General features: G+C 37.2%; 1 protein-coding gene across 1 annotated transcript in view; it reads left to right on the top strand.

Moving 5' to 3' along the window:
* The first annotated feature begins 5,697 nt into the window (after window positions 1-5,697).
* The window catches only part of PTDSS2 (phosphatidylserine synthase 2), a 43,646-nt gene continuing 33,870 nt past the window's right edge, over window positions 5,698-15,473 (top strand). The window contains exon 1 of the mRNA XM_087881234.1: window positions 5,698-8,720. Within this exon, the coding sequence (XP_087737360.1) occupies window positions 8,227-8,720 (494 nt within the window). The 5' untranslated portion in view covers window positions 5,698-8,226. The remainder of the gene's footprint in view (window positions 8,721-15,473) is intronic.

Genomic DNA, 15,473 nt, shown 5'->3' with positions numbered 1-15,473 from the left:
TAACAATTTAACAAGTCTTATTCTTGTGATTCTCATAACCAGCCTGAATTTAATTCAATTGTTAAATAGATCAATGTCTATTTCTAACAATCCTTCACATATTTGAAGACTATTATAATAACTTCCTAAACATATGACTTGGTTTCCAATCTTACTAGTGTTCATCTGAACTCGCTCCAGCATCTCTACAGTATATTACTTAAAAGTGCACTGTAAGATTGCAATTGTCTTTTTGCTATTGCATCACACTGCTTGCTCATGTGTAGCTGATGATGAATGATATCTCTGTGTATTTCTTATATAGTCACCAAGTGAGATGTCTCAAATCCTCTTCTTGTGAACTTGATTTTTCCTACCAAAACTTCATTATTTACTCTTAATCAACAAAATTGCATTGTTAACAAAAATAACAATATACATATTTTGACCTCAATCAAATAAACCCAATCTATTTTCCTTTCCTTTGCTTTTAATAATTTCTTTAAATCATGTCCCAGAACTTGATTTTTTTTTCTCTTCTCAGAAGCTCCTTTAAAGATTTAACACATTTGTTTTTTAAATCCAGAATAAGAAATTTTTTCAAAGTCACTGTTCTGGTTTTGGAATATCCCTTTTAATTGTTAAGATATCAGCTGGTTGCATTAATCAAATCCACTGTAATGTTTTTTTCATATCATTCCTGTAACCTAACATTTTCAAATTAATTTTCAGATACACATTTGAGTCTCTGTCCAGTAAAAGCTGTTCTATAATCCCTTTTAAATACATTTTATAGTAGCAAACAATCTTAAGAGTAATTTCTGATTGCATTGTTCCCAAATATCCTTGACTTCTTCCAAAAGTCAAATTATTTTGTATTGTGGATCTCTTCTCCTTAATCTTTAGTTCTTTCTGGTCCCCTTTAGTATCCAACCTTTAAAGTTCCATCCTATGATTTTTTTTCCTAATCAACAGCATTTTCCCATGGGAAGGTTTCATACTTAAATTTCAAAATGATCCTGTATTTTTATAGAAATCTAAACAATCCACAGCAAGGATTCATGTAATTAATTTCAAAATCTTATATCAAACTTCTTTGACTCTTTAGATGTGGGCAAAGATGACAATCCCTCTGCTCTAACCCCACCAGGATAGCTGTGTTATAGTCTCTTCACAAGGAGCTATTGTATGGAGGACTTTGGGGCAATCCTGAATCCTTCCCATATCCAGAGCAGAGTTCCTATGACCCCATAGGGTCTCCCGACAGTGGTTACCGACTGGATTTCGCAAGGTTTGGCGGAGTCCACAATTTTCCAGCTGCTCTCACCGAGACGTCATCCGGAAGCTCTCCACCCAGGAATATATTTTGACTGGCCTCAGAGACTTGAATTTATTTCGGGTAAGTAGATTTTTATTCTACCTTAATCAATCCTAAATTGTGTCTCCTTATGTAATTGATCATAGTTGGAAGACATCCCTCCCTCTTTTGGCAGAATAAAAGTGAGGAGTCCTTCAGATTGAGTTTAAGTATTGGTAATGTGATGGGTGTATCTATGTAGGGTTAATGAGAATAATATGAACATGGTTTGCTTTTACCTTTCAAGATTTTTTTTCCCAATTTCCCACTCCAACATATTTATTATTAATCAAATTTATATAGCCACTCATCTCAGTACTTGAATTTTGGCACACAGAAGCAGCTAAAACAACAAAGCAAAACAACAATTTAAGAAACAGTTAAAAATCACGAGAGCCAGTTTGGTTAAGGCATCAGGCTAGAATCAGGAGGCTATGACCTCTAGTCTTGCCATAGACACAAAGCAGCTGGGTGATCTTGGGCCAATGTTCCAGACTCAATCTGTCCTGAAAGAAGAACTTCGTAGAGAATGCCTAATGGTACTATAGGGCTCTTTAGTTTAATATTAAAAATTATTGAGAGAGGAATATTACAGCCATATACACATAAATGAACAGAATGCAGAAAAGTGATGGGAAATGCATTTTCTTCCAGTTTTATTGGGATTCAGCATTCCCCATTTAAACTTATCTATAAAATTAATGTAGATATATATACTTTCTTAGCAATTTTCAGTCTAAAAATTCAGATATCCAATGAATTTAAATTATCTCAAGTACAAATGATGATTTCTCATAGAATTATGATACACCTCTTTACATGCTCTTCAGATGGGGTGTGTAGGCTACAAAAGACACAGAACAACTGGAATACAAGTTGATTGCATGAGCCAATAGTTTCTTGCTAAACTTTTTAATTCAGATCTCTTTTTTAAAAAATGATTACTTTCATGCATGAAAGCCTACTTATATAAATCAGGTAAGTTTTTCATAAACAATAGAAAATAGTATGACTAGCAGATGATGATCTATTGCTTGCTCCTATTATTATTGCGGATGCAAATGTTCAAATTCAGAAAATGTAGGGAAACAAGCACTAGTCTATTGTAGAAGCAGCTTCTTATAATTATAAAAGTTGTTGGAAAATTTGGTAAGAAGCTTCCTTCAGTCTGGATTCACATTCTTGAATCAGAATGGGTTGTTGGTTTTGTCTTAATGTGAACTGTGGACTCAACTTCGTTGCTTATTCAACAATCCAGGCCTTAAACAAACATGGTTTAGGATATGTAAACTCAAACAGTGAATCATAGATATGGTCTGGAATGGATGACAGCTAGAAATGCAGTGGGATAGATAGAATAAAGAAATACCCATAATAATTCTAGTTTCCAGACGCTGAGACTAAGGTTTGTAGGTTAAGTGTGGATGTTTTTTGGACTGAATTATCTTACAGCACCACCTACTGTGCTTTTGGCCAAGCTGCAAGCTACAAGAGAATAACCATCTTCCTTCACATTCAGCATCTCTGAAAGATACTTCCTTTGCTAATTGGTTTTCTTTTTTCTTTTCTGTGCTATTTTTCTTTGATTTAAAAAAAATCAAATTAATATTGTATTAATTTTTTATCTTAACTGTATCTCTTAATAAAATTGCTATTTAAAAAACACTTTTGACAAAACACTTTGTCAAATGCTTTGCTGTACACTATGTTCAGCATTCCTTGGATTTACTAGGCAAGTACCGGTCATTGTTCCCCCCCCCAAAAAAGGTTAATTGGCATGACTTATTTGTCACAAACCTATGCTGACTTGTATTCTTAGCCAAGTGTTCACAATTACACTATTTAAAAAGGACCTCTTTTTTCCCTTGTTTGAAAATGGGACAATTTTTGCACCCCTTTAGACTTCTGAAACATTACCAGAATTCCATGAATTCTCAAAAATTAAAGCTGACAGTTCTGCAATCACCTATGCTAGTTTCTTCAGTGTCCTAGGATGTAGATCTGTAGTTTAGCCTTCCTGGGACAATCCTTATTTCTGGCAATGGCCTTACATCATTTTTTGGCTATGAGTCCTTGACAATATAGTCATCATGGACTTTTGAACAGAATATTCTAGATGGGGCAAAATTTGCCAATATTTTGGCCTTTAACAAGAAAAAAAATCAAAATTTGCTGGTTTTAAGTTGGTGAAGTGCATAATCAGAAGAAAAAAATAAGTATATTTTACTGTTCTAAATATTTGTTTCCTAAAATGTTAATATTCATTTTTAGAAATAGGCATTTGCCTCCAGGCACCCATCACTCTGCAATTCAAAGCATTCTATAGCTTGAACCCCCATGATCCCAATATTCACTTTTTTCCTTTTGATAAAATTATAGTTGTGATATTCTGGATTACAAGGAATCTGAAAACCCGGCAATACAAGTATCAAGATGAGTATATATTCATATTGTGAAAACTCCTAGAGCATCCATGAACTTCCATTTGGCAATGGATCAACTTTTCAATGTACTTAGTGTAATGATTAATTCAGTATTGTACTTGACTGTGCATAATTGAGAACTGGATGCTAAAGCTTTTAAAAACCAATTCCAAAATCAACATTTGTGGAGAGACTCTCATTTCAACATGATTTAGATAAGACTGCTAAATGAGAGATGGGTGCCAAGACACTTCCCGGTGAGAACCAATGTTTATATTAACTTTTTTATATAGTACTATACCTTTGGAACTGTGATCCGTACCTGAATTCTATAATTTCAGAATGGATGAGCAAGATAAATATAACAACAATGCATTCTTAGTGAATCTGCAATACATTACCAAGATAAATTTTTGGAACACAAGAATGATAGTAATGATTGCCGTGGTACATTAAGCAAGTCTTTCAGCTCTGGCAAACAAGCTTTGCATTTAGGTATGTAAGTTGATAAGAATATGAAATGAAATAGTGCATGTAACCTTAAATATTTACAGGCTAATGTAGAAAGCGAATTGTTAGAAAATTTTCCAATGTTTTTTTTAAGACTATCCTATTAATTGGGGAGTAGAAAAAAATATTTCTTCCAGCTTATATAGTTGTCTGCATTGGTAAAGTTGAAGAAGCTGCCTTTTTTTAGCATTACTAAAAAAAAGCTTTAGTAATGCTTCACAATATACTTCTTGATTGAAGTCTAGTGACATGCTCCTGCTACCTGCATAGATAGGTTCAGTATTTTGCCAGGCACTTCAAATTTATTTGCAAACAGCAAAAAAATAAAATAAAAGCAAGGACTACATTGCCAAGGCTAGATGAATAACCTGCAATCATGAAATACAGGACAAAGGCAGGGAAAAGATGAATTTAGTTGAACTGATTAACTCCATCTAAACCAGGGGTCCCTAACCCTCGGAATGCAACCCACTACCATTCTGAATGTGAGCTTCATTTGTGACCTGTGCAGCTCCATTTGAGTGGCAGGCACACATGCTTCCTGTTCATGCAAATAGCACTGCACACATAGATGTGCATGCCCACCTCTCATGCAGAACCATCCCTTCCCCCCTCCCCCCGCCAATCTGCAAAGCCAAAAAGGTTGGAGACCACTGATCTAAACCTTCCAACAAAAATATAGCACTTGGAGTACTACCTATAAAATAATGTATGTTCAGAATTTCAAGAAGCTTTGGCTTTCCCTGGAATGATCCTGGGAAGGGAAGACCAATTTGTGCTGATGAATAAACAAAACTCATACTCAAACCATAAAGGAGCAGCCAGCAAAAACAAACTTCACTTTGTTAAGTACATGGCTAACTTTACATATTGTACTAAGACAGAATATATTGTAACTCATTTGAGGCCTAATATTATTTATGAGCCTAACCACTCTGACCTAACAAAACACGATTAATAAAATTGTGGCTTAGCACAATATGTGAAGAAAAGCAAACACAATTGAACATTAATGTTTTTATCTATTTGAAAGCGACTAGATGGGGTAATAGAATTAACTTGTGAATTACAAATACAAATTATGAAATACTTAATATTTCATAAGATGTAAATAAAATTCAAATATAATTCAAATTGACAGAGAAATGGGCTTTAAATGAGATAAAATGTAAAATTTTCTGCTTAGAAAGTATTATACCCATAAGATATGAAGGGCTACCTGGCTTAGCAGTTATGTGGCTATTCGTCAGTGTGGAGTATTAGCAACCACATAGCTAGACCTTCTCTAGGATCATTTGTCTCCAACTTGACCCTTCTTCCAACTATGTATCTTAATACTCTCATTAATCAAATATTTGTATGTGTCCAAAATTGGTGATTTGAGCCCGGTTATTTGTCCCTTGAGTGAGAAATCTGAATTGATTTTTTTTTTCTATACGTTTTCTTGGCTATCCATGTTTTCTCAGGGCTTCTCCAACATCAAGCTCAAAAGCTTCAATCTGCTTTCTATCCTGCTTCTTCAAAGTGGCAATGAAGTTTATTGAAGATATTTGATTCTTGTGATGTATCTATGATGTGTCAGAATCATTTGGCAACAATTTTCCCTGTGATCTAGCAGGATTGGGTGGCCCTGATGGAGGTGGAAGTAGAAGGCTTGATAATAAAACTTATGAAAAACAAGTCACATAGTAATTTATTTCTGACTGAATATGAACCAGTAGTACATCTGCAAAAACAGCAAATGAAATTTTGGACATCACCACTAGACATGGCTTCTAAACCACAAAAACCTATTGTTCCACTTTGTTCTTGAATGCTTATGTTCAGTTCCCAGCATACATTAAGGATTCAGAGAAATTGGAACAGATTCAGAATAGAGACAGCAAGAATGAACAAGGGAAATCAAGTCCTGTATGAGACAGGACTGAAAATAACGTTGGAATGCAACAGTATTCATCAAATAGTGAAACTATGTTACATCACAAGTCACAAGTTCTTGTCACCCCTTTAGGCAATATGAGGAATGGCAGGAAAAAAAGTTCTGAAAAATAATAGTCCCATGATGGAATACGTTAGCCAGGGAGGTAGTGATTTTCCATTCATTGGAACTGTACAAATAAACTTCTGTTGTAGTAGTTTTAGTGTATATTCCTGTACAGAGGAAGAGTCCCAGGTCAATCTTGTCTGGGATTGGAAGCAGGAACTGATTAATATTTGGGTGGGAGACAACAAGGAAATTCCAGTACTGTAGGCCACCAGACTGAGAAGTCAAAAAGTTTTGGAAGAAGGCAGTGACAACTCCCATTGCATGGACCTGTCCATGTCAACAGGAATCAAGTTGTAATCTAAAAGTGAGCATCTGCAGAGCAGGGGATTGGACTTGACTAACTAATTTTTATGTATTTGATTTCTAAACTACCCCAGTGCTGCAACTCATAACTGTATGTGAAAATAAAACATCCATGGGCACTGTAATTAAGGAAAATATAATACATGAACAAACAATCAATCTAGTTGGAGCAATAATGTCTTCCAACTGTAAGCCAGCAATGTACAATTACCCTGACTGAAATGCATGAATCATGGACATCACATAGTTAATACCATCCTAACAATATTTTCTTAAAAGTGTTAAAGTAGAATTTGTTTATCATATTTGTTTCTCACCCAAACTGGCAACCCACAGCAATTTAAAAGAAAACCCACAACTCAAAATACAAAACCTGTACAGATAACAAATTAACAAAACAATAGATGTAACCAATTATATATTAGAATAAACAAATTACTATAATAGCCACAGGTGCTTACTCAATACTAGGCATCACAGGCCTCAAATGAATTTACATGCAATGTGATCTAATGCAACCATATGGATATTTGCTCAGAAGTAAATTATATTGGGCTCAAATTGATTTATTTTTGACCAAATATTCTAGAGTTACATCCTAAAAATGCTAACAATCTAATCTTGCTGGAAAATCAGCACTGAATGTGAACATTACCATAATTATACAGCAGGATGTGTTACATACAAGCTACCCAATAAAAATAGGAGTCTTTTATTGTGGTTTATGCCACAATAAATATGGTGGTCTTGGAGATTTCACAGTACTCTGTGCTGGATATATTGCAGGTGGACAGAAACTGAAACATATAGCCCTGCTCTAGTTCAGAAAGAGGGTAAAAAGATAATCATCAGCTGTATTTCTCCCTATTACAAGGCAGTGAAAAGCACAGGGATTCTCGGGATCATTGGTGCAATTATTCTACTATAACTTCTAATTCTAAAATAGTTTTGCTGGGTTTTTTTTTTGTTTGTTTTTACTTTCACCCAACTACTAGTCCAATGACACAGATCTCTTTCTTTCCTCAGCTCAGAGGTTGTTGTGTAAGGGGGGGGAGGGGAGTAAATCGCTCTTTCCAAAAACTTGAAATCATTTGCAAAGAGTTTTTTAAATTAGGCATGGGACCAATAAAGGCTCGTTTGAAATGCTGGCTCCCTGGCTACTATTCTTCGACGACAGGAACATACACTCTCCCCCCTTTTCTCCGTCTTTTTTTTTTTTAAAACTAAGCTGCAATTTTTAGTATATTTTCTGTGTTTAGACACAGTAACCCTCTGTATAATGCATTTACTGCACTTTTATACCTGGATTTACTTAACGCACGTATTAACCTAAACTAGCCGTACCGAATCCACCAACAAAGCCCTCAACTATCTGAAAATGTTTCGTCAGCCAACCAATCATTGGGAAACGCTCCATCCCGACGTCCTCCTTCTCCATGTAAACCTCCCTGCGTTGGCTTGCTGCAACTGAACTTCCATTGTCTACGCTAGAAGCTTGTCCTGCCAACGCTCCCGCCTCCGAAGCTTTGCTGGACGGTGCCTTCACGAGCCAAGAAAAAGGGGAGAGTGGGGGGGGGGACGCAGAGAGAATATAACAGGGGTTCGGAATGCGCATGCGCCCCACAGGCCTTAGCCGCTCACGTCTCCTCCGAGAGGAGTCCCGCCCCTCAACCTCGTCCAACGCAGGGTCACGAGCGAGTGCTGAAAAGGCGCTTGAACAAGAGCTGCTGTGTTGGTTCTTCTTCGGCGCTTCGCATGGGGCCGGCGGAGGGATCGGCAGGGCGCGCGCCGAGCATCGCTTAAGCTCGCTAGTCGAGGTCGCTCTCGTGATGAGGCGCGGGGAGCGGAGGAGTCACGGAGGCGCCTCCGGCAAAGCGGCACTGGAGGAAGGGCAGCCGCCGTCTTCGCTGCCGCCGCCGCCGCCGCCGCCCCCCAACGGCGCTTCTCTGCCTGTTGGAGAGGGGCCGCGCGGGGACTCGCCGCCAGTGGCAGCAGCTGCATCGGCGGCAGCAGCAGCACCAGACGCCGCTGTCGTCACTCATGGCGACCGGCGCAGCACCGAGTCCGAAGTGTACGACGACGGGACCAACACCTTCTTCTGGTGAGAGGGGCGACCGTGCTTGCCTGAGCTCCCCTTCTGCCTGCCTGCCTGCCTGCCTGCCTGCCGGCCTGCCTGGTCACTCTGCAGGCAGAACGAGCGCTTAGGTGCCTCTGGAGCCTGTGCATAAAAATAAGGGCGCCCAGAGAGTGGCTGAATCTGGAGGGGAAGGTTGCTGGGCGCTGATGCTGAAGGTGACAGCAGCAGCAGCAGCAGCAGTAGAAGAGGCGAGGGTTGGATAAGAATTTAGAGGTAGCACTGGCTTCTATTTACATCTAAGTTGATCTTTGATAGCTGTGTGTATGTGTGTCCTCTGAAAGAGATGGTACAGCACGTTCTTAGTTTCAGGACAGACCTTTCTAACTTGCTCCTCCCCTGCTCTTTGTGCTGACTTGGCTCCATGGCTATTGCTGTCTCGGATGCGATTTTTCATCACTTGCTATCACACATGTAAACAAGTTTACAGTTACTAACTAGGCAAGGGTCATCCTTTTGGAGATATTTCATTTCCAGATTCTCCAATGCCTTTGACAATGGCAGAGCTGCTAAGGTATTGGAAAAGTTCTTAAACATTCAGGGAGATATTCAGAGATGTATCTGCTTTGAAAGTAGCCCATATACATACATACATACGTACGTACATACATACATACATACAATATAGCACAGTCAAACATCAGAAGTTGACCATGGGAAATATTTTATGACGCTTGGTATTATGCCATAAGATGCTTTATGATAATTTTTATGTCATAAAATGTTTGATAAAGTTTGCCGAAGTTCAATTCCAGGGGAATCAAGGGTCCCAGATTTTGGATACATTCCGGAAGTTAGCACATTTGAGGTACGCTGGTTGAAAAAAAAGATGTACACTTTTACCCAGTTAAATGTTATAGATCCAAAGCATATAGTATGTATATCCTGTTATTGAACATAACTCTGCTAAAGACCAGTTTAATCAGGAAAACTGATTAAGATTGCTTTGTAGACTATTTTCACAATTTTCCTTCTTCTTTTTATCTGATGCCTTGCTGCTGAATCTGTTAAGATTAGAAATCAGTGGAGATAGTGGGTCAACATCAGTAACTGAGTTTAAACATTTTGGGGATAAACACATGTCCATCATCTGACAAAAACAGAAAATAAAACAACAAAATAAAATTTAATAAAAACAACAAATAAAGAAAGAGAGAAAAAAGAAAACAAACTCAAAAGGCAGACTTGGACAACTAAGTCTTTTTCTGTGGTCATTTTTCTGTTTCTCTTCAGTTTATAAATAGATATTGCAACATATAATAAAAGCTTGGGGAAATAAGCCAATTTAATCTGCATCAATAAAGGGGCACTTGGACTGCATTCCTTAACTATGCTTAAATTCATACCTTTCTTTTTTCAGAATACTGGTAGTCCTTGACTTACAAACGGTCACTTTGTGTCTCTTCAAAATTACGATGGACACCCCCCCCATATGGTATTAGTTCCAAAGTTCTGATATCTGCTCTCCAGTTTGTGGTCACATGACTGCATTTCAGGCATTCGGCAACTGGCCCAAATTTATGGCTGTTTGCAGGATCCCGCAGTTATCTGACCACAGTTTACAACATTTTTGCCGAAAACTGGCACTTCTAGTTTTCGCCAAAAACACCCCATAGTGAACAATGAGTTGACTTGACTGTGATGATTTGCTTACTGACCACCACAAAAAAGGTCATTAAGTCAGATTGGTCATGTGGGTGACCCGCTTTACGACTGTCACAACTTATGACCATAATGGGCAAGCTCCATTATGGTCATAAATTAAGGGCTACCTATGTTTTCCTGGATTGTTAGAGAAAAGGAAATATCTTTTTATATTCTTTGTCCTTTTTTAATAGTTTCTGTTAGTTCTCCAAATTCTTTCATATTATTCTGGCACTTACCCAGTTTGTACAGATTTTGTACATTAATTGTCTATTTTTAGAAAGCAATGGGAGAAGATTGTAAAATCATTTTGTACTTTAGCAGCATTAGAAAGTGGTATAGAATGCTTATTGCTGATAGAGCATGCAAATGGAACTATACCAAAAGAAAAGATTGACAAAGGAACTTTATTATTTTAAAATAATCCCTGAAGAAAGTGCATAAGAACACTACATGAGTTAATAACAGCTGAGTGAGCCATAGTAAATTTCTGCTATTTTTTCCTTACAGCTTTTATTTTAGCTGATGTTTTAAATTCCTTGTTGCCCATAAAAAAAATGACATTAGTGACATCTCCATTGGTTAAAAATAGTGTTTACAACTGTACTTGTAGGTCCTTAAATAAAAAGCAACCTTGAATTTTACAATAAATAATTTATGTCAATCACATATCTGGGCATTGGCTATACGGACTGCATCCAGAATATTCTTCCTCTAATTAGAAAGGCAGAAATCTGTGTAGATTATGCTGTTGTGCTGTATTTCCCACCTAACTGTGTTTACCTATCTGTGCCATTGACAGAGAAGAAAACAAAATAGTTGTAGACTTAAAAAAATGTTTGATATTGCAGGGGAAAAATTATTTGGCTGTGCAAAAAATAAAAATAAAAACCTTGGCAAAGAGAAAAACGTGAACTGGCTTTGTATGACTTGAACTTTGTGAACTTGGCAGCAAGAGGGATACATTGATACTCAGCAACAAATTTAGAGCGCAGTTAGCTTCCTAGAAGTTGTTGCATTCCAACATAGTACCTGAGAATTCACTGTCCCAGTATTCAGTGCTCTGCAATTTAGGGAACACCATATTTCATCATAGGTCCAGGAAGCACTTTAGAGAGTACATTAGGAACAACTGTGGTACAAAAATAGTGATCTAGTAACTGGATCTTACTGATATTTTGGGTTATGCCATGTTTTAAACGGAGTGTGGGTGAAATTGCCAGTTCTTCCAATAGTACTCAGTTTATAAACTTCTGCTAAGCTGTTGTTTTGTTTTGTTTTTTGCAACACTTCATAATATTGTAATTATTCATCTTGGAAATAAGTGTACATTGTGTTACATTTTTTCCCCTCGTAGGTTAAGTTCTATTTCAAAGAAGTTTCCATTTGTGTCTCTTATTTTTGATGTTCCTATGTATTCTTAGTTACTCTTATATTTGGCAAAACATTTAAAAATGGATGTTCTTACATTTTTAGTAGTTAGAGTTATGGTCATTGTGGAAAAAGCAAGTACAATAGTAAAGATCTAATTTACTTCATGCTAGTAAACTGGAGTACTTTAGTGGAATAATTTATTGATTGCAATTAAAATATCTTTAAATGTTGCCATAAACTAGCAAAAGCTCCCTTAATTTTTTTGCTAATTTTTATAGCTGATGCAATTAATTCTATTTACCATCAAATCACTACAGATGCTTAGCAGTTTACACAACAGAAGCAATCATTTTAGTTAAAGCATCTATGATAGATAGAAATAAAATAAACAATAACTAAGTCACAACAATATAATGGTGTGGTGGAATCTGGAGCTGAAGTCCTCCCTAAATTTGAAGTGCTTCTCTAGTAGTTCCTGTGGTAAGTATATTATTCTGGCGAGATTCCTGTCAATAGGCGAGTAGCAATAAACGTACCACTCTGATCAACTCCTTGTGTCATTTCTGGTCCCTTGTACCTCACTAAGGGTAACAATAATAAAATAATAAAACAAATCATAGGAAAACCAAATTAAGTAATTTAAAAAATTAAATTAATGTAATTAAATGTGGTAACAAACTATTCAACCAAATGCTTTTCAGAAAAAAAAGATCTTCAATAGCTTCCAGAACATTATAAGAGATGGAATAAGCTTTAATTCTAAGGAAATTGTATCCCATAAGACCTGAATAGCAACTGAGAAGCAATCTCTCCTGGCTCCATTCCCCTTACAGCAGGGATCCCCATCCCCCAGGCCATGGACTGGTACCACTCTGTGGCCTGGTAGGGGCCGGGCCTCACAGCTGAAGGTGAGTGGCGGGCGAGTGAGCAAAATTGAAACCATCCCCCCTCCCCCGACACACACACACACCCTGGGTCCATGGAAAAATTGTCTCCCACGAAACTGGTCTTTGGTACCAAAACAGTTGGGGGCGGCTGCCAGTACTTAACAAAAGTGATGTATGACCAAAAGCTTCTCATGGGAAGAATGTAATAGATGGGCTTACTCAAGTTGGAGAAAGCAGTCCTGTAAGAAGCTAGGCTCCAAGCTAATTTATAATACTGATTACCGGTATATAATTACAGATGTAAAGAATGACTTTAAGAAAATATGTAGGTGTTAATGTTTATTGAAATAAAAAGGAGAAACTCTTTAAAGACTAATAATAGACACATTTGAAATAAACTCCAGTTCATGAAATACAATCTAATTATAATGCTATCTTCCATTTCAAGTGGGGGAGGGGGGAGTAAATATTTGATCTAAATGTCCATGGAATAGAAGAGGCTGTCTTCTAACTAATGCTTCATTCATGTTGTATTTATATTTGAAGAAGCAAGACTGTTCCTATTATCGCCTCTCTAAGTATGGTTATGAAATATCAGGAATGAAAGTCTATGCTTTTACCTGAATGCATAGCATTTTCCCTTTTCTGCTTAGATTGTAGACGCAGGTGATAATATTAATGTAGGTGTTGCAATCTACTTTTCATCATCACTCATAGAATATATACACTAAGAGTTTCTTTTGAAGAGGCTTTTCATCTATAATATTCAAATAGATACAAAATTAAACTCAATAACTGTTCACAGTGGTAGTTAACAGCAGAATTACAACTTTCCAGAGGTAAAGTAATGCCCCCACTAGAAGAAGAAAATGTGATTTTATTTGAACATTAAATACATAAAATAATTTATCAATTAGTCAACAATTTCATATTGGAGTTTTTGACATTTTTGTCAAATTGCAACTCACAAACCATCAGTGTTTGGTCTAGGACAGTGTTTCTTAAAATGTGGTCTGCACTGAGTTGGCTACGGCCCTGGGAGTCCTAGCTGATTGGAGGACTTGGATGCCGAGTTGAGGGTGGCAGTAGGAGCAGGAGTCAGCAATTGTCCTGAGGGAGAACTGATGTCTCCTGTAGCTACCAACTAGCTAGGTACATGGTCCAGCAACAATCTTGGCAGTTTTTTCCCTCTGTGTAGGACACAGGACTTGAATGTACTAATTTGATTTGATCATGGTGGCTGATGGCCTGAAGGGATGAGTTAGACTAGCAAGGATATTGAGGGTTTTGGACCATTTTGTTGGAGGGGGCCTGGATGGGGCTGGTCATGCCTCCTGCCCCTGAGTGAGAGGCGGTGACAGGAATGAGGCCTGGCCTATTAGGCCTATTGGATGTGATATTCTGTAGAGACCAGGGGGAGGATTTAATAGATTTGATGGTGTGGGTGAGGAATGGGAGGCACTGCTCAGGTTAGGCACTAAGTGGTTTTAAAACCACTAGTAGTCTGGGTAGAGTCTAATTCATCTCCAGTTATTTGTTGCTGGGTAGGGTAGGCATCTTTAGCTTGGGGTTGGGAAGAGGTAGGAAGGATTTGAGGGGGGTGCAGTTCTATTGATACATATAGCCCATTCGTATAACCTTCCAGTACAGGTTGTACATATTTCTAAGGCTTCATCAGAGGCTCTTGGCTGCCACATGGGTCTTCTGTTATTCCTTCAAGTTTTTCTCTGAGGGAATGAATGAATAACCATTTCCCATCAACTGAAATGTCAGATAACATTTTCTCAGTTATCATTATGAAATTTAACATTCAAGGTTGGACAATGAATGTATTGGGATAAGCTAAAATGAAAGAAAGGAAGGTATAAGCATTTATGTTTTCTAAAACATTTCATCGTAAAAGCAGGGGATGTAGAAAAAGCAATAAGTTCAGAAATTAGTTTGGATGTTACAGCTTCAAGGGGCTTTTTTGTTATTTAGGCTTGGTTTTAAAGTGATGTTTATAGGCACTGAGTATTTTACTAGGTTGAAAGTTGTTGACAAAATTATTGAATACTACTTAATGAACAGAGAAGACAGAATCTTTTATCATTCCTCTTAAGTTAGAGAAGTCATCTCTGAATATATTTTCAACACATTTGGTTGGATATTTGGAAAAAAAACCCCAAAAGATAAAGTAAAATCTGAAAAATATAAAAGTCCTATTGCTTTTGGAAAAAACTGCACCTCTGAAGGCTTTGAGAGCATTCTGTTTCTTTTTGATTCCTAGAAAACAGTTTGTGACAATCCCTATCTTTTTTATCAGCTTGTCAGCTTCTGAATACGTTTTGGTTCTGAAGGATTTTCATTCATTTCATTTCATTCATTTATTAGATTTCTATACCGCCCTACTCCCGAAGGACTCAGGGCGGTGCACAGCCAAACAATAAAAACACATACAATACAAAATTTAAAAAATAGAATAAAATCAAATTAAATAATTTTGGCCCCGACAAATTTAAAACCCCAAACTTTTACTGTACCTTTCCCCCTCTGTTTTTACCTCAATGATCAGCTGCTGTTTTATCAACTGCTTTTGAAGATTTCTTTAAACTTCAGCTTATTTAAAATGTACAACTCTAAATGCACATAGTGAGTGAGTGAGTGAAAATGTATTTTTGATGCAGTTGCTGGTATTTCTCTTGTGAGCCCAATTTAAGGTGATGTTATTCTTTTCCTTGTTGAGATTATCACCCCATACATTTTTCTGCTACAGCTGTTGTTCAGGCTTGATTAGTCTCATTAAGTGAGTTAACATAGCCAACAACTCTATTAT

Source organism: Pantherophis guttatus, chromosome 1, assembly GCF_059756535.1.
Source record: "Pantherophis guttatus breed Tessera chromosome 1, ASM5975653v1, whole genome shotgun sequence".
NCBI classification, from domain to species: Eukaryota; Metazoa; Chordata; class Lepidosauria; order Squamata; family Colubridae; genus Pantherophis; species Pantherophis guttatus.
The sequence above is the reverse complement of the archived record's forward strand: the minus strand, read 5'-3'. Positions and strand labels throughout refer to the sequence as shown.